This window comes from Stegostoma tigrinum, chromosome 9 (genome assembly GCF_030684315.1).
Source record: "Stegostoma tigrinum isolate sSteTig4 chromosome 9, sSteTig4.hap1, whole genome shotgun sequence".
NCBI lineage: Eukaryota > Metazoa > Chordata > Chondrichthyes > Orectolobiformes > Stegostomatidae > Stegostoma > Stegostoma tigrinum.
Window position 1 is genome coordinate 22,436,511 of NC_081362.1, and position 25,162 is coordinate 22,461,672.

The 25,162-nt window shown below is 42.0% G+C and overlaps 2 protein-coding genes across 3 annotated transcripts in view; one reads left to right on the forward strand and one right to left on the reverse strand.

Moving 5' to 3' along the window:
• The window catches only part of snx5 (sorting nexin 5), a 52,618-nt gene extending 38,281 nt beyond the window's left edge, over window positions 1-14,337 (reverse strand). Inside the window, exons 1-3 of one of the 2 annotated variants that reach the window (XM_048536179.1) lie at window positions 14,268-14,337; window positions 14,135-14,183; window positions 1,344-1,442 (exon numbers count right to left, since the gene is read on the reverse strand). In XM_048536179.1, the coding sequence (XP_048392136.1) occupies window positions 1,344-1,442; window positions 14,135-14,173 (138 nt within the window). In that variant the 5' untranslated portion in view covers window positions 14,174-14,183; window positions 14,268-14,337. Of the gene's footprint in view, window positions 1-1,343; window positions 1,443-14,134 lie in introns of both variants that reach the window. The other variant, XM_059648409.1, reaches the window with a different exon arrangement.
• A 140-nt stretch (window positions 14,338-14,477) lies between these two features.
• The window catches only part of mgme1 (mitochondrial genome maintenance exonuclease 1), a 30,203-nt gene continuing 19,518 nt past the window's right edge, over window positions 14,478-25,162 (forward strand). Inside the window, exon 1 of the mRNA XM_048535428.2 lies at window positions 14,478-14,657. The gene's annotated coding sequence lies outside the window, so the exon portion shown is untranslated. The remainder of the gene's footprint in view (window positions 14,658-25,162) is intronic.

A 25,162-nucleotide genomic window follows, 5' to 3' on the forward strand; every position in this document is an offset into this window, starting at 1 on the left:
CTGTGGCACAACCTTCAGTGATAGGTAGTGTTCTTCTACTGCAGCTAGACTTGCACCTTGCAAATAATTACGGAATACACAAAATACATTACCTCAAATTATCTGCACAGCTTCATTTTATTAATTGTCTCCTGTGACTTGTTTCTCTGTATCAGTTATTCCTCCAATGTTGTCATTTGTAAATTTAGAAGTTGATTTTTGATTCCAAAATCTAAATCATTAATCTAAGTTTTAAAACAGCAGAGGCCCCAGCACTGATCCCCCTACAACTGAATGACTATTCTTTATTCCCCTCCATTTTCTGTCTTGAAGCCAAATATGGAAACTACCACCCATCTCAGATTCAATGTGTTTTTAACTTCATTCAATAGTTTATGGGTGATCTTATCAAAGGTCTTTTGAAAATACAACAAACTGCATCTGTTGCATCGCCACCCCCACCTCAAAAAAATTCAATAAGGTTAGTTCAGCACTGTGAAATCAATTCTGACCATCTATTACTGTACTTCCTTTTTCCAGTTGTTCTATTGTTTCCCTAAGTAAGGATTCATTTGGTTTTCCCCCAGCAATGCTAATCTGGCTGGTCTGCAATTCCCTGAACATTTTCAGGTCTTCTTAATCAATTGAATTATATTCACAGTGCTGTGTCTTTCTTCAGAACAATGTTATCCAGAAGTGTCAAATTAATGTACAGGTCTAAAGCTGTTTGCCCTGTTCAGTTTGCACTTGATAGCAAGAACCAATTTTCTTCCCTTCACACCTTAATTTACACTTTATGTCCCCTTTCTCGACCTCTGACAACCGCTTTCTCTTTTGCATTGGACCTCTATACCATCTGCTGTCTTGGTCTTCTGCATCAGCCAAAAGATAACACTGACCTATTTTCTGTAACTTTTCAGTTCTGAAAACTCATACCAGACTCAAACCATTCATTGTTTCTCTCATAATAGATGCTGCTTGACCCGAGTTTTTCAGAATTATTTGTTTCAACTGATGGCTCGGTTTTGATGGAAATGGGAAAATACTGATTCAGAGAAAAAAATATAATTCATAGAAAACATTGTCATAAAATTCAGACAGCTTTATGGATCAAATCATTGAAAACTTTAACTAGTTAGCTGTTAGACAGCCATTTTTCCTGTCATTTTCCCAGAGGATGGTAAACAGCTGGCACTTTATAATTTGCAAATGCTATTTTATTGACATTTCTAACATCCACTTTCAAAAGTTCTAGGCACCCAATCCAGCCAATTATTTTGATCCGACTTTGTCTACAATGGTTTTAAAACAGCGGAGGTTAGACAGTTTTATGTTTTCTGCAGTGTGTGAAGGAGCAGACTTACCTTGGTGTGAACTGTAAATTTTACCTTCTCTCTCTCACTCAGAGCATCAGGAATATCAACCAAAATTGAGGGCTCTGCCTCCATGGACACTGAAGCTAGCTGAAAGTAAAAAGGAGACACTTACTTGCAGTGCACAATGCAAGATAGTTATACAGAAATGTAGAATTTTATACTAGCCCTGATGAGAATTACAAACAGTAATTTGATATCTTGGCACCTTTCAAATAGAAAGCAATATACAGAATTATTTTCTGCCTTGGCAAAGTTAAATGCCCAATACTGGGTACCCATTTTTTACCCAATCTTAATACCAAGCACAGGCAGTGAGAATCACCCTGATTGTACTTAACTTCCAGAGCCACTGTCCTATAATGGAGACGTCACTGAAGCCTAGTCTGCTCTCTCAATTGGATACAAAAAGATCTGAGCCACTACTGAAACAGCTAAGGGAGTTCTCCCCTGGTGTTTTGGAGCCAATACTGGCATGTTTCTAAAGAAAATCTTGTCATTATCGCATTGTTGTTTGAGAATATTGCTGTATGCCAGTTGGCTGCCACTTATCTTCCATTAGGTATATTTGCAGATTTGTCCGCAAATTGGAAGGGCTATCCCACAGACTAGTCCAGCAACATCCCGACAATCCGTCATACTTATCAAATCATACCTTACAGCCAACATCCCAGTCACCGCTGCCACTTACCCTGAATACATCCTATCCCGCTGGCAGGACGGATACATCAGAGATGGGAGCACAGTGGTAAAGGGTTAGAAGGGAGTGGCCCTGGACTCTAGACTTCAGGTCAATCACATGCAAGATCAAGTTGATTATCACCTAAAATTCGTAAACTGATGACGCAGTAACTTTAAGCTGAACATTGCCTGGATGAAGCATTACCATCAAGTCAGGAAATCTACCATGCCTCAGTGATGATTACAAGAATACATTAGGCTTTGAAAATGATATCAACCAGGTGACACTACACCAAGTCCTACGGACCTGTTTAAAACAGAGAAGGAGTATGCTACAGTTAAGCAACACCACAACTCAATGGATCAGGTCAAATCTCTGTAAACTTAACATTCAATCCTGACGAACAACTAAAACTAAATTGGAGAAGTTCCATAAATATACCATTCTCACTGATGATTGTGGCCAGCAATTCAGTCTGAAAGACACAGCTGAAGGCATTTTCAACTAGCAGTCAAATAATCATACGCGTCCCCAAAAATGCAAATATTGAGCTAATTTATTCATAACACAAGACAGAAATGCTGAAGACTTTGGATCTAGTAAAGTCTATGGGCCCTGACATCATCCTAGCTATAATATTGAAGATGGCACTCCAGAACTTGTTGCGCCCATTATGAAGCTGTACCAGTACAGTATCAGTGGTAACCCAGCTGACAAGGATCTTTAAATAATCCAATTCGGCCTGAGCTTGGCAGTAAACAAGGTGATAAAGGTATCACTAACTGTGCTATCTTAGTCAGCAGTAACCTGCTCATCTCTGCAGAATTGGAGTTCCACAGGGCCACTTGGCTCCAGACTTGATTACAGCCTTGGACCAAACACAAAAAGATCGCTGAATTCCAGTAGTGAATTGAGCGTAACTACTCTTTAAACATTAAAGCAACATTTTACAGAATATGACATCAATAAACCCTAGCAAAGTTAAAGTCAATAAAAATCGGAGAATACATTCCACTGGCCAGAGTCATATCTAGCAATGACGACAACTGTGGTTGTAGGATGCCAGTCTCAGCTCTAGGACATCGCTGCAGGAGTTCCTCAGGGAGAATATTTTCTAATCTGTTGAGATGTCTTATTACACACCTCTGGAGCGGGTGAATTTAGGCCTCCTGGCTCAGAGATAGGGACATTAACACACACCACACAAGAGCCTTATGTGCCATTTTTAAAATGGTGGTCAGATTATGGGATTCAGGTGAGTTACTTGCTACAGAATTCCCAGCTCCTGACTTGCTGTCATAGCTAGTGTTTATATGGCTGGACTAGTTAATTCTTCGACAAATAGTAATGCCCAGGATGCTGATTGCAATAGTCTTAAATGTCAAGGGAAAATTGGTAACTTCTCTTTTAGAAATTCTTTGCCTGGCACTTCTATGACATGATTATTGTTGCCACTTGTCAGCCCAAATTTGAAAGTTGTCCTGATCTTACTTTGCGTGCACACGGACTGCTTCACATCCGAGACAGGAATGATATTGAACACTGCAAATCACAGAAATTGTCTTGTTTCTGATCTTTTATGATGGAAAGGTAATTGAATCAACTGAAGGTGATGATCAGGCGTGGGACACTATGCTGAAGATCTTTGGATTTTTCTGGCTATAGGGTAATGTCCCCACCTCTGAGCCAGGAGTCCTCAGTTAAAGTCCCACCTGCTCTAGAAAACGTGCAGTATCATCTCTGAACAGGTTAGTTCAAAAATATTTACTGAGGAACTTCTGCAGTGAAGTCCTAGAGCTGAGATTGGCATCCTATGACCTATATTCTAGAACTCCATATTAAAAATTATACACATCAGGAATGTGAAATAATAGTGCCCATTTGCCTGGATGGGTGCAGCTCCAACAACATACAAGATGTTTGACACCATCTAAGAAAAAGCAGCCCACTTGACTGGCATTCTGTCCTTTATCTGTGCAGAAATGGCAGTATTTTCTACTATTGACAACTTTCACTGCAGCAACTCACTATCTTTGATGAATAGTCTCTTTCAAAATTGGACAAGCTTACCACTTAGATGTATGAGGACAACACACATGGGGAAGTGATGGCCTATTAGTATTAATCACTGGACTGTTAATCCAGACACCCAGATAATGTTCTGGGGTCCTGGGTTCAAATCCTGCCATGGCACATGGTGGAATTTGAATTCAGTAAATATCAGAATTAAGAGGCTAATGATGACCATGACTCTATTGTTGATTGTTTGAAAAACCCATCTAGTTTACTCATGTCCTTTAGGGAAGGAAACTGTCATCCTTACCTGGTCTGGCCTACAAGTGACTCCAGACCCACAGCAACGTGATTGACTCTTAACTGCCCTCTGGGAAATTAGGGATGGGCAATAAAATGCTGCCTAGCCTGTGACGCCTTCATCTATTAAATGAATGAAGGGGGAAAAAGTAAAATACACTCTATAGGTTCCACCCTTAGCCATACACCATGTGCACTTAGAATATCATAATTGTTCTATTGTTGGTAGAAAATCCCAGAAATTCCATCCAAAACATCAAGACAACTCACCAGCACCTTCTCAATAGCAATTAGGAATAGACAACATACGTTTGCCTTGCCAGTAATGTTCACATGCTATGAACGAAAGAAACTAAAGCACTAGTCCCCCAGAAGAAAATCTTCAAATGGAAGAATATTAATAGTTATAAATTTACAAATAAAATCTCAACTCAGGTAAACTAATGGACAATAACAAAAATACCAATGTTCTAAATAACAAATATTTGAAAGAAATCAGAAACCAACAAATATTGCACCTTCTCAGTGTACTGTTTTCTGAGTGCAAATGTGGCAGTCAAGTTAAAATTGGGCTCCTGAACCACACCAGGCAATGTTTACCAGAGGTGACCAGTAAAGCACACACCATCGTCTCAAGTTGAAAGACTACCAAACAACAGCAAGTACAGCAAGAACTAGAAAACCGAGAGAGTTATGTGTCACTTCCAGAAAATTTATTGGTATTCTAGTTTCTTTGACAGATCAACTGGGTCTCATTCTCTTGATAGTCGAAGATCTCAAGTCTTGAATGCACCTTATTTTACATGCAGACATTACAAGTCTCAAATATCAGGTTTGCTTGCATTTTCAGAATTATAGAACACTTACCAGAAGGAAGTTTGCCCTATGGAACCACTGATTTAAACCAACTTAAAATTGAAACAGTAGCTGGATTACAGTAGTGATTCATTTCCCACACCCCACGCCCCCACCCCGAAACCATGAACTATTTTCATCTATTCCTACAATTTGAGGCTACGCATCTTATTAAAAGCTTCTTAAAAAGTGTCGGCTGCCAATGATAAAGATAACCCTTTATCAAGAAGATTGTAAACAGAAAACCAATCTGGCACCTTGTTTGACATTGTGTATCCGTACCAGTTTTTACAGAATTAGAAAAGAGCAGCCATTTTGCCCCATAAGTTCTTCTTTCACTCCAGCGGTGCCAAAATAGCAGCCTGGGAAGTGAAATGCAAAACTCATCCAAAAAAAGGCAAACCCACAGGAAACAGTAGACTTATTCTTAAAAAAAAGAACAAATTTCCTTCCCACATAATACAGCATCATCTACATTAAACAGACTAACTCCTCTGCCTTCAGAATACCTTACAGCAATTTTTTTCCCCACTGACAGGAGGGTTGATTTATTTAGAAAGACATAAAATTAAAGGTTGAATTGCAAAGCTAAACACTACCCATAGTAAGGGCCAATGATGCCATTACAGAAAAATAAGAATCCTTTTAGTGATAAATCAGAAATGGGACACAGCAATCTTTACCATCCCTTTCAGTTGGTAATGCACATGATACAGACTCCAATGTCACAAACACAATCACATTAAAATTCTCAGAAACTCACTGTTACAGCCATTTTGTTCGTGACAAGAATGAGCACACATTACAACTATTTCATCACTGCAAGAGCATTACACAAGTTACAGTACAACATCCAGTGCATCAGTAAATGATGTGAATGTGTCTTCAACACATTTGACTTCCATTAGTACTATCATTACAGTATATCAAAATAAGCCAGGAAGTACTTTTTGAAGTGTATTATTTGTTGCAACATAGTAAACATTTGCACATAGCAAGATCCCACTCACAGCAACATGGTAATGACTAGATCATCAGTAATATTAATATTGATAAACATAATTATTAGTCAGGACATGGGCTGCACCCAACCAGTCTTCTTCATGGGACATTGAGGTGTGCACGCATGTATGAGAGGGTGTGGCGGAGCAGAGGGAGTCTTTAATGTCTCAAAAGTGGCATTTCTAGTAGAACATTGCTGGAGTGTCAGCTTAGCTTTTGTACTAGCTTTAAATTTTAAAAATTAGGAAGTACTTTCAGAGGCCAATCAAACCTACCATATATACTTAAGCAATGTTTGATCTCACATTGAAATAGAATGGACTTTTGACACAAGAAAAATCAAAACACTTTATCAGCATCTGTTTGCCATTGAAGTTAAAGTAAACTGGTGCAAACCCACTTGATCAAATCATGGAACACACCATTGAAGGAAGTTGCCCAGCTCTGCAACCGTGAGTGTATTTTTTTTGCCCCTATTACTTTACTTTTGGGAGCAGGCTTTGTGGGAAAAAACCTCCAAATTAGTAACTTTGCAGTAGCAAGACAACGGGAGTTGTGGTGGATATTAATTATTCCAAAAAAGTCACTTCTGTTAAAAAAGCTGACCCTCTACTTAAAACTTCAGTTAAAACTAGACATTTGTGAATACAGTATGAATCATAGCATCCTTGTGTAAAAACAAGCCATTTGGCCCATTGAATCCACAATGCCCTCTTAACAGCATTCCACCCAGACCCATTTCTGCGTAACCCTGCATTTCCCATGACTAACCCACCTAGCCAGCACATCCCTGGAGATTGTGGGCAAGTTTAGCATGAACAACCCACCTAATCTGCATATCTTTGGACTGTGTGAGGAAACTCACATAGACACAGGGAGAATGTGCAGATTCCACACAATCACCCATGGATGGAATCGAACCCAGATCCTTGGTGCTGCGAGGCAGTAGTGCTAACCACTGAGCAACCCATACAAGTAACCACCGTGCCGCCCATATACATGTACTACACCAGAATACGACAGGATCAATCACTGCCTGGAGACAGTAAGTCCAAAACTAAAAACTCTCAAGTCTCAATTCAACAGATTGCTAAGATGAATGGTTTGCAAAAAGAAAGTCTGACAATTCAACAAAATAATCTTTTCCGCAATTTGACACAATGTTGGAAAAAACAGCAATGTACCACTTCTGGTCTTAGCAGTACTGGACCCATTAGCACATCTTGCAAAGTGTTTGACATTAGAACACATTACCACGGTAACACCGTCAATGTCAGCTCACACACCTTGTGCCTTGGTTCCATGAAGACACACATGCAACACCTTTAACACCGTTGGAGAGAAAAAAAAAATCAAACTTTCAATCAAAAGAAAGAAAAAACACTTCATAAGAGTTAAATTGTGGTTAGTTTTACAGGGCAATGTGCTTTTGGATTGCTTCCCTCTTCTCAATTATTGAAAAAATTGAAATCATCTGCTGCTCGTTACTACTTGTAAGTAGTCTTATGGTCTGTGGTAACTTCTCTGCTCCTCAGGGCAAGAAGCTCCAAGTTCAAGGCTAGGGACTTGTTAGCCATGGAAACTGTGTTTATCATCATGGTCCAACCTGTCAGCCGTCAGCCTGCAAATCCTTCCAAAATGCCCAATGACAGCTAGAAAGAGCAAGAGATGCCCAATGAGCCATCCTGTGCTAGGCAATAAAAAAAAAAGTAGAACTTTGCATAAATGTTGTCAAGGTAATGGAGTCCATGATAGACCAGTCAGAAGAAGAACAGAGTTACTATATTACTGCACTGCTTCCATGAAGACAAGGTTCTACCTTGCAAGCAGCAGACTTCATAACTAGAACATGCTATACAGCAACTGGTTCATTATTTTCACTCTTCATCCTATTGGACATCTTTTTATTCTTTTCCTGGTCCCTTTAGCTCATTCTGTTTTGTTTAAATAGTGTTCATCTCTAATGGCATCCAGTTTTGATAAAAGGTCATTGAACTGAGCTATTAATTGCTACACACTCAGATGCTGGCCAACATGCTAAATGTTTCCAGCATTTCATACTTTTGAAAAATCATTTACCTTTGGTTTAAATACTTTAAACAAGAATCCTGCCATACTTATGGTCTACAGGAAAGAGAGTCAGGATATTAAATAAGTAGTCAGAATTAGATTTATCAAATAACGTTCTATAGTGCACTGTTAATAACTTCACTCTTACTACAAGAGCAATATCAAATCAAGTAATCTTACAGCACAATCCTCTTACTTCCCTAGCAACTGATAGTGTGCAGATGAGTGCCAATTTAACCTGCCAAGAATACAATATACAGAATTACCAGTGTATTACACAATGCTACAAGATTGGGCTCAAAGATAATCTTATAATAAGCATGAGTTAAAATTGTACTTTAGAAAAATGGTAAAGGGTGATTTTTAGCTTCAAATTAAAAGTGCCAAGATTATTTCTTTTTAAATAGACCAATATCTCTGCAAAATGGTCTTATTAATGCACAAAACCTAAGCTGACACTCTAGAGAAATACAATATTGCTGGAGTTACCATCTTTCAGAAGAGAATTTAAACTCAAGCCTTTCAGTTAGGTAAAACATTTGCTGACTCTAATTAAGAGGCACATTCTCCCTGATGTCCTAGTCAATATTTATTGCCCATGTCATGGAAGGGGTACACCACCGAAGAAAGCCAAAGCGTCTGTGGCCCACTGCACATGCCCTACCATGTTATGAGGTTCTTTCAGTAATTATCATCTATCATCTCCTCATTGTCTAGAGAAACTGTACAAAACACACTTGTAAGAGCACATCACTAGCTGCAAAGAAACGGCTCTTTTCAATGTTTCACGTAGGTCAGTTAGGACTCTCTTGACAGCAGAGAAATCACTACAAAGAGGCATTGGCCCTTTATATTAATTTGAACAAATCAATCTCTATTGATCCTTCCAAGGATCTCACTCCAATTTGCTCTCAGATCAAACTGAGCTCCAACTGCAGTCATTTTACTATTATGAAGAGTACTGATATGAAACGAGAAGTCCTGACTGTTGCAGTTGTTCTATTCTCAATGCCAGAATTCTCTGCTGTATTGTCACAGGGACATGGGAACAATTGGGAGCCCCACAGACTTTGGGGCAGATGCATGATGGTTCATCTACTGATGTGGCTCAGTCTAATATATAACAGTCACTGAACAACAATTTAAAACAACCCAAACAGGTTGCCGGGGGGGGGGGGGGGGGGGGGGGGGAGGAGGGGGAGTGTACCACCTGAGATTACTAAGCACCCCTCTTTAAAAATAACACCCAATTTTTCATGTAAATTACAATATTGGAAGTTGACATAGCTTCTCAAAATAAACAAACAGTTAAGACATTAATGATAATGGGAACTGCAGATGCTGGAGAATCCAAGATAATAAAATGTGAGGCTGGATGAACACAGCAGGCCCAGCAGCATCTCAGGAGCACAAAAGCTAAGACATTAACAAAAGTTAAGACATTAACTAGTGACATTAACATACAAGCCTTGGTAAATAAGTGACAATTCAGTTCAATACGGAAATTAAGTTGTGGAGACTGTATATAAGTTGGATATAGTTTTAATTACAAATGCTCGCATGTCGATAATCCACTGCCTTCATGCAAGCATGATTCATCACATGGTCAAATATAATTGCACATATCTGAGCTTGATGATTGAACGTTGCGCCAGAGTTTCTTTAACACAGGAAGCAAACTGTAACTTTGGGGGGGGGGGGGGGGGAAAAAGAGAGAAAGAGTCTGATGTGAAAGTTTTTTCCAAAAAAAAAGGAAAGCAAAAACATTTTCTCTCAAGGTTTTTAGTTCTTCTGCAAGAAATCTATCCAAAACACTTCAACCATGCCATACTATATCATCAAGCTAAACATTCTGAACTCTCCTCAGGATTCTTCTCTCCAATTCAATTTTGGAATCAGTGAGCTCCAACATGCTATCTCAGATAAACCCAATCCTGTCTTTCACCAATATCAACATTTTCAGCAAGAGGATGCTTGATAAAGACCTGCAGGAGACACCCTGGAAAACTAATTCCTTCTAACCAGTCTTGGCTATTTGGTTGCAAGCCAAAAAAAGAGAAGTTAACATGTCTGCAATGGAACCCAGAATCCTCTTCTGTACAGAGCATCCATTTGCTGAGCTGAGGCACCAAGGAACCACATGTTTCTATCATTAATTTAGAATATGAACTACAATTTTCCACACTTAAGAAATGTGTTAGTGTCAGAGAACTGAACAGTTTAAGATATGAAGGTCTGACAATGCCTATGTACGAGGAGGGACAAACCAAGTAACCACAGTCCAGCCTACATCAGTGCTATGGAAACTTTCAATGACAAAATCCCAGGACAAAACTAATTGGCATGTGAAAAACTAAAGGATAATTAATGAAATCCCAGCAAGATTTGATAACTGATTGTTCAATGAAACAACAGCATTACATCGAATAGAGCAATGGACTCCTGTGGATTGAAAAAATGCAAATACCATAAAAATCAATCGTTCTGCAAAACTAAAAGCTCAAGGATTTAAAGGGTTAGTGACAGAGTGGATACCTAATTAGACAGCAATAAACAGTTATTTTTACAGAGGGGACAGAAATTACACTGGTGTTTCATGGGAATTGGTATGTAGGCTGTCATTCTTTTTGAAAAATGTTACTGACCAGGGCTTGGGTATACGTAATATAACTTCAGATCAGATACCATCAAATTTCAAAGTAAAATAAATAATAACTAGCATAGTCACTGAGGGAAATTATAACATGCTGACACGTAGAGACACCAAAAATTTGAATTTAACAATGTTGAATGACATTTCGGCAGAATGAATGAGGGGAGCAACATAAACTAAATGGTAGAATTATGAAAGGGATTTCAGGAATAGCAAATCTTGGACATACTCGTAAATAAATCTTTGTTGTAACTTCAGTAAGTGCAGGGAGCACACATGCTCATCAGTAAGATTGTCAAATCAATCAGTTTCCTCTGCTGTTCCCTCCTCTCCACTTAACCAAATGTCTTTGAGTGCTCCCTACCAAGCTCAAGACCTGAAGTTAAATTTTTCTTGAGCTTTTCAAAACTTCTCTTATCTACAAGATTGACAATCTGCTCCCTTAAGCCTGTTCCCCCTAAATTGTAGAATACCCTATATGTGCTCCTAGCTCCCATGTACAACGATGTTCTACACAGTTTTCACTTCAGATATTGATCCTCTTCTAAATCCAGCATTACACCTCCCCATAAGGCCTACACAACTTTTGACCTCACTGTCCTTCAACATTATCAACTATCTTCAACCTTCTTGCCTCTATAAAATCGTTAGAGATGTTGATATCTCCCAAATCTATTTCCATCTTTCCTGAGACACAGTTTTGTATCCCTTTAATAGGTTTATGCCCCTGCCACAGTACTGAAATTCCTTTCGCCGAACTCTGAATAGCACCTTGAGACTGTGACTGCTGACTGCTTCCACTCTCTTCCTTCCCAACCTGTCAGCAGCTTTTCACAGGGTTGACCTCCACATACAACAGTTGTTCCTCTTGCTTCTGCACATCTAGTGTCCCCAGGGATCTCTCCTTAGCCTTCCCATTTTTCATCCATATGCCGCTGCTCAAAAAGCAAAAAAAGTTAGTTTCCACAAGTACACTAATGACAATGAGCTTTATTTCACAACAAACTCTCTCAACTCCACCGCTTGTTTAATTATCAGACTGCTATCCAACATCCATTACTGGACAAGCAGAAACTTTCTGCAAATATTGGGAAGAAAGGAACTGATGCTTTTGGAACTCACTTCATTTTCAAGCTACTGTCTTTATCCAACTCCTTGATAGCCTATTTGCAATGTTCAGTGAGACAGCATTTACACTTTAAATTTTTCAGAATCAGATATCTCAAATGCCTTCCAACCAGTTAAGTACTTTGGAAGTATAGCTACTATTTCAATGTAGGAAAGATAACAATTGAATAATAGCCATGTAATATAATTGCTTTATTATCAAACGGATGAATATTGGCCAAGGCACAAAAGAACTCCCCTGTTCTTGTTTAAAATGACAAAGTGAAATCATTCACATCTACCCGACCAAAAGGTTTGGGCTTCAGCTTAGCTTCTTGGTGCCTTACTAACTCCCCCAACTTCTGATTGCACGTTCATGGCATCAGCACAACCGACTATTTCCACCGACCTGAATTGAACCATTTTCATTTTATCAATTGCTGAAACTATCATTGCCTTTGCTGTCACATTATCACATTGTAACCTCCATAAACTGGAGTTCATCCAACACTCAGCCCCTGTTGCTCACAATCAAGAAATCTCTTGATTATTAAATTCTTGCTCATATTTTGAAGTTCTTCAATCACTGAAACCTCCTGCATCCAGAGAACTCTGCAAGATATTTGCACTCAGTTATTTCTGGCCTCGAGTATCTCTGATTTTGCTCCAATGATAGCTATCTAAGCTCCAATCTCTGGAATTCCCTCCCTATAATTTCACTTTTCTCCTTTAAGATACTCCTTAAAACCTCTTTGATCAAGCCTTTAGTCACACAAGCCACTAACTTATGTGGCTCAGTGGCACATGTCCTTTAGTAATGCTTCTGTGAAGGACCATATTTTCATTATGTTAAGGTTGCAAAGTAATTACATGTTCTGTAGCCAGGAAATGCTAAGAAAGCATAACATTCTCCAATTAATGAGAGGCACAGAATACAAAAAATTATGCAAGTTGTGCTAATCCTTCATAATCCAGCATCTTATTATTCAATTATGGGCACATTAGGAAGGAATCCAGGCTGAAGAAAGGTAGAATAAACTTAAATAAACTTTTAGTTACAACCCACTGCCAAGGGAAAGTCATGAAAATTGGGCACAATTGTGCTTGATTCACAAGTACAGATAAGGGACTTTTAGTGGGGGGGGGGGGTCTCTTGAGGCACAGTGATAATGTCTCTATCTCTGAACCAGGAGGCCCAGGTTCAAGTCCTATTTGCGCCATGGGTATGCAATATCTCTGAACAGGTTGTTCAGAAGAAAAGTAATTTTCAAAGCTTAAATTTTGCTTAAGCATTTCAGCTTCCTCTTCCAAGATTTTTTGGTATGGCTTCAAAGTTACTTCATGAATAAACAACACAAAAAAAATAACAACTGCAGATACTGGCGTCAGAGATAACACAGTGTGGAACTGGAGGAACACAGCAGGCCAGGCAGCAGAGGAGCAGGAAAGTTGGCATTTCAGGTCGGGACCCTTCTTCAGAAAATTCTCGCCTGCGCGTGTTCCTCCAGCTCCACACTTCGTCATGACACACACAAAAAAGTGTTTTTTTTTTGAGAAACACAGCGCATCCAAAAGCCCTTTACAACCACATACAGTGTTTTTCAAAAAAACATCGAGTTACTGTTGCAACGTAGGATAACAGTTCTATTTTGAACTGGGGGCGGGGGAGAAAGGGGGGGGAAAGGAGAATGTGGCAGAGGCAGAACGTAAAGCCAAGAAGTCAAGCTGCAGGGCAATGGGATAAAAAAAAACCAAACATGAATGTGAAATAGATGTTTGTTAAAAATCAAACAAAAAAAATCAATTAAGGAAATACTTTTAAACATATCGTAACTACAAAGATTGTTACCAGCCAGTTTTTTTAAAAACTGAAACAAATCTACAGACAAAAGTAGAAGTGCAATATCAATAATTCTGCATTAAAACTATCACGGCCCATACGCAGAGACATACAATTGTACCACATTTAGACTTTAACCATTCGGGACAAAGAACAAATTACATCAAATCCCCAAAATTCTAGTAGAAGCCTTGAAGGTATTTGTTTATGAACAACAGGAAACAGCCAAGTGACTGTTGCCCAAACCACACCTCACATACCTTATTACCCTCACTCAGGTTAACAGGGCTATCCGACATTGTTCCCCTCCTGCAAAAGAAAACATTAAATACTGAAACAGGCAACAAACTTTCCAACCCTTAACGACCCGTGTCTGAGAAAACTCAATCCCACCAGCAGCCACACTCTTGTCAACTCGACAGCCCTGCCTTTGCTGCCTTCCTAATGGTAAAGCGGCCTTCCGCCCCCTCGCATAATTTCGAGATTTCATTGGTCCAGAACAATGTCCGTCAACACTGGGTGGGGGCGGGACCAGGCGACGGCAAATCGCAGCGATCCGCGCGTGCCCGTTCGGCTACGGAGTTGGTTGCAGTTTCTGAGGGCGCCAGCGTAGAAACTTGCCGTCGCTATGTGTTCTGGGAGTTGTAGTGGTTTTTGACTGGCTGACTTAATTCGTGTGGTGGAGAGATGAACTACAATTCCCGGCAGCGACCGCTTCCCGATGGCGCCGGACACTCGCAGTTTGTGATTATCGTGCTCTTTGGCGGCGGGAGCCTTTAGGAAGTAAGACCGTTTATTTATTCGGGCTTTTGGTTAATGTGTTGATCTCGTGGCTCCATCGCTATCAGAGAAGCAGTATCCGTTTTGAGTGGTATGGTGGCCACACGCTGGTTAATGGGAAGAGTCAGTAACAGGGAAGGGGAGCGTATAATTTGAAAACTAAACTGAACCAAACTAAACTAAATTGGAAAGCATTCCTCTTCCCCTTTAAATGTAGTTGGAATCTGTCTGTATCTTACAAAAATAAACTGTATAGTGGATGTTAAGGGTCTTTTGTGACTTTCCAGATCAACAGATTTTTTTTGTTAATTAACCCTATCGAGGTGTATGGAACGTCGACGGTTATATGGAAAACTATTTGGCCCTTCGAGTCTGTTGCACCATTTAATATGGTCATGGCTGATCACCCGACACCCAGCACCCTGTTCCCACCTTCTTTCCCATACCTTTTCATACTCTTAGCCCTAAGAACTATATCTAATGCCTTCTTGAAAACATTCAACTCCTTTGTGTGGCAGAGAATTCCACAGGCACTCGGCTCTGAGGGTGAAGAAATTTCTCTTCATCTTAGTTCAAATAGCCTACCCCTAGTTCTGCACAAATAGTTCAATGGAGTGGCCAGGATTACCAATTATCCCACATTTTCCAGAGTTGTCCCGAAATTATGCTTGCCATCCTGCATCCTGGACATGAGCTCCGAGGAACATTTAACTTAGTGATCATGGTTCACATTGGGACCAGTGACATGGGTAGAAAAATGGATGAGATGCTGCAACAAGCATTTAGCATATTAAAATGCATTCAATGTAATCTTTGAATGACTTATGGTGTCACATTCTAATATGCAGACTGAAGAGCTGGAGTAGGATGGAGGGCATTAGATTCTTGGATCACAGGGTTTGTTTCTGGGTTAGGTAGGACCTGTACAAGTCCAGGTTGCAACTGAATCAGAATGAGACCAACATTCTTACTGTCAGGTTTGTTGGTGCAGCTGGCAAAAATAGCAACTCATTTGTCTGGGGTCTGAGATGCAGAATGGAGGTACAATAAAGGATGAAATATGAATGAGTTTAGAAGAACCAAGTCCATTTAGAAAGAAATGCAAGTCAAATTAAGGCACAATGGAGCATGGCAAGGGTGAATGCCATTTATTTTAATGCAAGGAATCTTGCAAGTAAGGCAAATGAGTTGAGAATGTTGATTATGGCACAGAGGTATGATATAATTGCTATGTCACAGAGACATAGTTGAGGGAGGGGCAAATCTGGAAGCTCAGTAGTCAGTGAGTAGAATGTTCCCATGAGATGATGAGTACAAAAGAGGAGGTGATGTTGCAGTATTAACCAAGGAGTCAGTTACTGCTTGAGGGAGAAATGATATCTTAGATTCCTTAAGGGATGTCTTGGCACAGTGGTAGTGTCCATAACTCTGGACCAAGATGCCCGGATTTAAATCCTACCTGCTCTAGAGTTGTGTTACAATGTCTCTGAACGGGTTGGTTTGGAAAAATAGATTAAATGAAAAAAGATTTTTAAAAGTTAGAAGATTTTCCAAATTAAGCCATTTGCAGTGAATTAAAAACAAAAAGTGAGGAATCACTTTGGGATGTACTATAGATCCACAACCTGTCAGAGAAAGTTGAAGACAGATGTGTAGGTAAATCTTTGAAAAGTGAAAAAAAGAGGTTAATAACAATAGGGGATTTCAAATTCCACTATGTTGACTGGGATGGACAAAGTGTGAAAAGCTGAAAGGAGGCAGAATTCTTAAAGTGATTCTAGTGGAGCTTTTTAAGTTAGCATGGAGAAAGACCTACATGAGAACGGGTAGTCCTGGATCATATTTTAGAAAGCAAAACTGGACAGGTGGCAGTAGGGGAACACTTCTGCAATAGTGACCATAATTCAGTAAGATTTAAGTTATTATGGTTAAGGACGCAGACCAGAATTAAAGGTTCTGAATTGGTGGAAGGCCAATTTTAATAAGACAGGATCTAGCCAAAGTGGACTAGGAGCAACTACTTTCTGAAACATCCACGTCAGAGCACTGGGACACATTTAAAAAGGGTAATAGTGAGAGTGCAGAATCAACGTATCCTTAAATTGAAAGGTGGGACCAACAGTGTAGAGGACCCTTGATATTAAGAGATTTACTGGATTGGACACTGGGGGAAAGAGAGGAAACCAATGGTAGATACCGAAGGCGCAAACAGTGAATGCCTTAAGTGCAAGGGGTTGTTTAAAAATAGACTAGGAGGGCCACAAGGGGATGGGAAAAACATGGGTAACATGAAAGAACGTCCAAAAGTGTTTTTTTTTAAATTATATTAGGAAGAAGAGAATAACCAGTGAAAGAGTAAGGCCCATTAGGGACCAAAGTGGCAGTCTGTATAAGGACCCACAAGACGTAGCTATGGTTTTAAATGAGTATTTTTCACCTGAATTCACATTAGAGAAGGATGATGTAGGTCTAGAAATCAAAGAGGCTGGACTGTGATATACCTCAACACATTAGCCTTGAGAGGGGGGAATGAATAAGCAGTTTTAGAAGGCTTGAAAGTGAATAATCCCCAGGCTCAGGTGAGATGTATCCAAGACTGCTGTGGGAGGCAAGGGAGTAGATTGTAGTGCCTCTGACATTAACTTTTTTGGCCACAGGAAGGGTGCCAGAGAACTGTAAGGCAGCTAATGTGTCATTATTCAAGAATGGGTGTAGGGGTATTACTGGAAACTACAGACCAGTGAGTACAGTATGTGTGTTAGGGAAACTTGAATTGCTTGGGAGAATACTGAAGACAGAATTTATCTTCATTTGAAGAGACAAAGGTTAATCTTCAGCGTTGTTTTGTTAGGGGGTAGTCACGTTTAACAAATTTGATTGAATTATTCAAGGAGATGTCTAGTTCTGTAGGTGAGGGTAGAACATTTGATGTAGTCTGTATGGTCCTCCGTGAGACTTCTGACAAGGTCTCATGGCAGACTGCTTGAGGACTCAAGGCAATTTGGCAGATTGGATCCAAAATTTGGCTTAGCGGCAGGAAGCAGAGGGCAATGGTTGAAGTCTGTTCTTATGACTGGAGGCCTGTGCCCAGTGGCATACTGTACAGATTGATACTGATTTTCTTGCTGTTTGTTGTGTACATTAATGATTCACACATGCTTATCGGAGATATGATCAGTAAGTTCACTGGTGACATGAAAGTTAATGGTATGTTAAATAGTGAGGTGAAAAACCTTAGATCAGAGGACAGTTTAGATTGGGCTGAACATTGGAAAATGGAATTTAATCCTGTAAAGTGTGAAGTGATGCATTTGGGACTACATGTTGAATGGTAGGGTCTTAAGAAGTAAAGAGGATCAGAGGGATGTTGGTGTGCATGCCCATAGATTTATTGAAGGCTGTGGGACTTGTTAATAGGGTGGTTTAAGAAGCCATATGGGTACTTGCGTTTATTAGTGAAGGCACTGAATATAAGAGCAAGGAGGTGATGATGGAACTGTATTTGAGCTACAGCTGGAGAACTTTGTACAGTTGTAGTCATCACTCTGAAAGAAGGATGTGTTTGCATTAGATAGAGTGCAGAAGAGGTTCATCAGGGTGTTGCCTGAGCTGGGGCAATTCAGCTATGAAGAGAAACTAGACAGGCTGGGATTGTTTTCTTAGAGCAGAGAAGGCTGAAGGGATTCTGATTGGCAGAGGCACAAATAGGGAAAAACGCTTACCCTTAGCAAATGGGTTAGTTATCCAGGTGCACAGTTTAAGGTGAGGAACAGGATGTTTAGAGGGCTACGGGTCAATTGCTGGAAAATGAGATTAAAATAGTTGGATGCTTGATGACTAACATGGACTTGATGGGCTGAAGGGCCTCTTTTTGTCCTATAAAAACTGACTGCTGATCTTGGCAACATAGAAACATAGGTAAGAGTATGAGTGACACATTTGGCCCATCAAACCTGCTCTGCCGTTCAATATGATTATGGCTGGTTTTCCATGCCCTGCTCTGCCTGTCTCCCCATATCCCTTGACATCTTTAGCTTCAAAGTATCTGTTTTCTTATTTTGAAAAAATCAGTGAATTGGCCTCCACAGCCTTTTGCAGTAGACAATTCCACAAGTTCACCACAACTCTGAGTAGAAAATATTTTTCTGTCTTGTATCCTGAGACTGTGAACCCATGTTCTGGATACCGAGATAAGGGTAGTATCATTCCTACGTTCCAGGCTGTCTGACCCTGTCAAAATTTTAAATATTCCAATGAGCACCGCCCTCACAAAAAAACCAAAACTCCAGTAAGTAAGAAGCTCAGTCAATCCAACCTCTTCACATGTCAAACCTGCCATCCCAGGAATCAATCTGGTCAATCTTTGCTCCACTCCCTCTATGGCGAGTGTATCTTTTAGCAGAAACAGTCATCTATTCAATAAGATCATTGTTGATCCACAATCCTTTCTCAGCTGCCCTTCAAAACCCTTGAATCTGTCTAACTATACTTTGAATAGATATGATGACACAGCCTCTGTTACTTTCATAGGAAGAGAATTCCAAAGACGAACAACCTTCTAATCTCTATCTCAAAATTCTTAAACTGTGCCCCTAGTTCTGGCTTCCCTGTCAAGTAGCCCGTCTGATTGGCACGAAATCCACAAGAATCCACTCCCTCCACCACCAATGCTTATTAGCAGCAGTGTGTACTATCTACAAGATGCACTGTAGAAATTCACCAGAGATGCTCAGACAGCAGCTTCCAAGCCCACAACCACTTCCATCTAGAAGGACAAGAGCAGCAGATTTTTGCGAACACTTTCGCCTTCAAGATCCCCTCCAAGCCACTCATTACCTTGACTTGGAAATATATCACTGTTCCTGGGTAAAAATCCTGGAATTCCTTCCCTAACAGCATTGTGGGTCAACCCACAGCAGGTGAACTGCAGCTGTTCAAGAAGATCACTCACCACCACCTTCTCAAGGGCAGAGTTAATGGGAACTGCAGATGCTAAAAAATCCAAGATAATGAAGTGTGGGGCTGGATAAACACAGCAGGCCAAGCAGCATCTCAGGAGCACAAAAGCTGACGTTTCGGGCCTAGACCCTTCACCAGAAAAGGGGAATGGGGAGAGGATTCTGAAATAAATAGGGAGAGGGGGGGAGGCGGACTGAAGATGGATAGAGAAGAAGATAGGTGGAGAGGAGCGTTTGGGTGGGGAGGTAGGGAGGAGATAGGTCAGTCTGGGGAGGACGGACAGATCAAGGGGGCGGGATGAGATTAGTAGGTAGGAAATGGAGGTGCAGCTTGAAGTGAGGGGGGGATAGGTGAGAGGAAGAACAGGTTAGGGAGGCGGGGACGAGCTGAGCTGGTTTTGGGATGCAGTGGGGGGAGGGGAGATTTTGAAACTGGTGAAATCCACATTGATACCATTGGGCTGCAGGATTCCCAAGCGGAATATGAGCTGCTGTTCCTGCAACCTATGGGTGGCATCATTATGGCACTGCAGGAGCCCCAGGATGGACATGTCATCTAAGGAATGGGAGGGGGAGTTGAAATGGTTTGTGACTGGGAGGTGCAGTTGCTTACTGCGTACCAAGCATAGGTGTTCTGCAAAGCGGTCCCCAAGCCTCCGCTTGTTTTCCCCAATGTAGAGGATGCCACACCGTGTACAGCGGATGCAGTATACCACATTGGCAGATGTGCAGGTGAACTTCTGCTTGACGTGGAAAGTCATCTTGGGGCCTGGGATGGGGGTGAGGGGGGAGGTGTGGGTGCAGGTGTAGCACTTCCTGCGGTTGCAGGGGAAAGTGCTGGGTATGGTGGGGTTGGAGGGGAGCGTGGAGCGGACAAGGGAGTCGCGGAGAGAGTGGTCTCTCCGGAAAGCAGACGGGGTGGGGTTGGAAAAATGGCTTTGGTGGTGGGGTCGGATTGTAGATGGCGGAAGTGTCAGAGGATGATGCGTTGTATCTGGAGGTTGGTGGTGTGCTGTGTGAGAACAAGGGAGATTCTCTTTTGGTGGTTATTGCGGGGGCGGGGTGTGAGGGATGAGGTGCAGGAAATGTGGGAGACATGGTTGAGGGCGTTCTTGATCACTGCGGGGAGGGGATGTTGCGGTCCTTGAAGAATGAGGACGCCTGTGCGGGAGTGGAATGCCTCATCCTGGGAGCAGATGCGGCGGAGGCGAAGAATTTGGGAATAGGGGATGGAATTGTTGCAGGAAGGTGGGTGGGAGGAGGTGTATTCCAGGTAACTGTGGGAGTCGGTGGGCTTGAAATGGACATCGGGGTTTGTAGTTGGTTGCCTGAGATGGAGATAGAAAGGTCCAGGAAGGTGAGGGATGTGTTGGAGATGGTCCAGGTGAACTGAAGTTTGGGGTGGAAGGTGTTGGTGAAATGGATGAACTGTTCGATCTCCTCTTGGGAGCATGAGGCGGCGCCGATACAGTCATCAATGTAACGGAGGAAGAGGAGGGGTTTAGGGCCAGTGTAAGTGCGAAATACAGGACCGTTCCACATAACCTACAAAGTGGCAGGCACAGCTTGGGCCCATGCGGGTGCCCATGACCACCCCCTTTGTCTGTAGGAATTGGGAGGAATCGAATGGGAGTTGTCAACAACTTCTCTTTCGATTCCTCCCAATTCCTACAGACAAAGGGGGTGGCCTGCATGGGCCCAAGCTGTGCCTGCCTCTTTGTAGGTTATGTGAACCAGTCCTGTATTTCGCACTTACACTGGCCCTAAACCCCTCCTCTTCCTCCGTTACATTGATGACTGTATCGGTGCCGCCTCATGCTCCCAAAGGTGATTGAACAGTTCATCCACTTCACCAACACCTTCCACCCCAACCTTCAGTTCACCTGGACCATCTCCAACACATCCCTCACCTTCCTGGACCTTTCTGTCTCCATCTCAGGCAACCAACTACAAACCCCGATGTCCATTTCAAGCCCACCGACTCCCACAGTTACCTGGAATACACCTCCACCCACCCACCTTCCTGTAAAAATTCCATCCCCTATTCCCAATTCCTTCACCTCTGATCCCAGGATGAGGCATTCCACTCCCGCACTCCCCAGGCGTCCTCACTCTTCAAGGACCTCAACTTGCCCCCCGCAATGGTCAAGAACGCCCTCGACCGTGTCTCCCGCATTTCTCACACCTCATCCCTCACACCCCGCCCCCGCAATAACCACCAAAAGAGAATCTCCCTTGTTTTCACACAGCACACCACCAACCTCTGGACACAACGCATCATCCCCCGATACTTCTGCCATCTACACTCTGACCCCACCACCAAAGCCATTTTTCCAACCCCACCCTGTCTGCCTTCCAGAGAGACCGTTCTCTCTGCGATTCCCTTGTCCGCTCCACGCTCCCCTCCAACCCCACCGCACCCAGCACTTTCCCCTGCAACCGCAGGAAGTGCTACACCTGCACCCACACCTCCTCCCTCACCCCCATCCCAGGCCCCAAGCTGACTTTCCACATCAAGCAGATGTTCACTTGCACATCTGCCAATGTGGTATACTGCATCTGCTGTACCCAGTATGGCTTCCTCTACATTGGGGAAAACAAGCGGAGGCTTGGGGACCGCTTTGCAGAACATCTACGCTCGGTCCGCAGTAAACAACTGCACCTCCCAGTCACAAACCATTTCAACTCCCCCTCCCATTCCTTAGATGACATGTCCATCCTGGGGCTCCTGCAGTGCCATAATGATGCCACCCATAGGTTGCAGGAACAGCAACTCATTTTCTGCTTGGGAATCCTGCAGCCTAATGGTATCGAAGTGGATTTCACCAGCTTCAAAATCTCCCCTCCCCCCACTGCATCCCTAAACCAGCTCAGCTCATCCTCGCCTGCCTAACCTGTTCTTCCTCTCACCTATCCCCTCCTCCCACCTCAAGCCGCTCCTCCATCTCCAACCTACTAACCTCATCCCGCCCCCCCGACCTGTCCATCCTCCCCAGACTGACCTATCTCCTCCCTACCTCCCCCCCCATACTCTCCTCTCCACCTATCTTCTCCTCTATCCATCTTCAGTCCGCCTCTCCCCTCTCTCCCTATTTATTTCAGTATCCTCTCCCCATTCCCCTTTTCTGATGAAGGGTCTAGGCTCGAAACGTCAGCTTTTGTGCTCCTGAGATGCTGCTTGGCCTGCTGTGTTTATCCAGCCCCACACTTTGTTGCCTTCTCAAGGGCAACTAGGGGCAGGCAATAAATGCTGACCCAGCCAGTGACACTCATGTCCCACAAATGAATAAAAAAAAAGAGAAAACATCTCCTCAGTATGCACCATAATCAAGCACTGCTGCAGAATCTTCACTGTTTCAATAAGGTAAATTCTCATTTTAAACTCTGGCTACAAACCCAGCCTGTCCAATCTTCCCTCATTGAATAAAAGCCTCATCACAGGCCAGTGGCTTCCTAGGATGTCCGTTGCCTTGTATTCCACTTGGTAGCAAGTGAGGAGACTGTTCAAAGTCTCCCATTACCTCTGTCTGAGCACCTTTGGTGTATATAGATTTGCACTATTCTGCTATGCATATGTAGCGCAAAGCTGGCATGGACTCGACAGAGCAGTACAACTGGCTATTATCCTCCTCCTCAAAGATTGTCTGGCTTCACCAGGTGGACATTTAGGGTTAGGATATCTGGTGATTTCTTGTGAATGCAACACTCTGAGTTGGGCCTATGTTTGTCTGGCAGGAGTGGTGTCTCTTATGTCTGAGTATGAGAGGGGTTTGATGTGGCAAGCCTTGAGAGTTGGGAGCTGGGCAGGCTGACTCCAGGTCATGGGTAGAGGCTCCAGACAGACCTGAACCAGGGTGGTGTGTGATTCTGGCAAGCTGAGATGATTGTAGGGCTGGGTACTGCACAGATCTAGGAGTAGGGAATTCCAGAAGCGAACAGCTAACTTTTCTGGTCTCGACAGTGTCTGACCCCACCCTAGGAAGAGTCCCTTTATGTCTGTCCAATAGTTGACAGGAGGCAGATTCCTTCCCGTTTCAAGAATGAGCAAAGAGCGAAAGCAGGTTCATTGCTCTGTATCTGCTTGGAATAGCATCCCATCCCCATTAGATACTTTCTGAAAAGTTTAATTCACCCAGTGCAGTATGATTCCATTGTTGGTTAACCTTGCATGATTTGGAAATTTAAGTTCGGTCCACTGGACAAGATAAACTTTATAAATAAACAAATTAATTTTGCAGGGCTTGTCATACCACTGGTTGGCATACATGTTGAAGTTTTGGACTTGTTATGCACTTGCCTTGCAATGTGAAAATCATATTGAATCAGCAATATTTGTGTAGTATACAGATCTGCAAAGCCTGCGAGTACCTCCAGACTTCAGTATGAATTATAGAATATGATGTTTCAGCTATGAAAATTTGTGTACAATGTCATTGTTCACAAGTTAGTTAAATTTATATTCCATGTTATATAATTTTTAGATCGTATTTGTGTGAAAAGTACAGGTGTCAGTGATGGGTGGATAGTGCAAAATGAACCTTAGCTTGCTGCATTACGCATGAATAGATTTTGAAGCTGCAACACAAGAAACCTAGTATACCATTATATTGGGCATGTGTACATATGCAGCTTTGATTTGAAATTTAGAAGTTTCATTATTACTAATTATTCGGATGATTGAAGATGAGCTTGTCAGTGAAGATTGCATGAGAAGTAACTATCTTCTACCTTCTAACCAAATGCACTTTCAAAACTGCTTAACAGAAACGAGAAACACCATCTATCAAGACTTTAGCTCTCTATTTACCATTAGATTTCTACATTTACTTATTGCTTAATTACACATTCATCCCAATTAAACCATTACTTTTCCTTGCTCTACTTTTTCCTCCAGTACGAGTCTCATTTCTGTCACTTATCTCCAAGGAAGACAAACTTGAAAGTATGGTTTAGCCATCCATTGCTGTATCTAGCTGCATTGCATAAAGCACTAATGGCTGTTATCTGCTAAATCTGCTTATCTTTATAGCAGCATCTTAGTTTGTAGAGTTCATTTTCTGTACTGAAAAGTGCCTGCTTAAACTCCGCTCCCATCAAGTCTCATTTTCAACAGTGTGTGTGGGGAGCCCATGGGCTGCTTTATCATTCAGAAATGTCTGTCACCAAAAGGCTGCCTGTGCCACATCCCTCCCATCTGACCAAATGTTCTCTAAAGGCCCAACTATCGTGGCTCTGGAATCCTGTCCTTCTCTAGTTTCATTTCTACCTCTCCTCGTGGTATCTCTGAGCTCCTTTTGGTCTTATCACTTGTGGTTTTGACGCCACGCCCAGGAAACCGTCAGTGCTTACTTCCCCACCACTTTTGCCTAACCCTGCCTTCATATTAGCTGATATTGTTAACAACTCCCTCTCTTCAGCTATTGTCCCTATCCTCTTTAAATCAGCCCATGTTGTCAAAAATCCTATCTTTAACTCCAATATCCTTGTAAGCTCCCATCCATTACTAGTTTCCCCTCCCTCCCAAAGTCGTTGAATATTTTGTCATTTTTC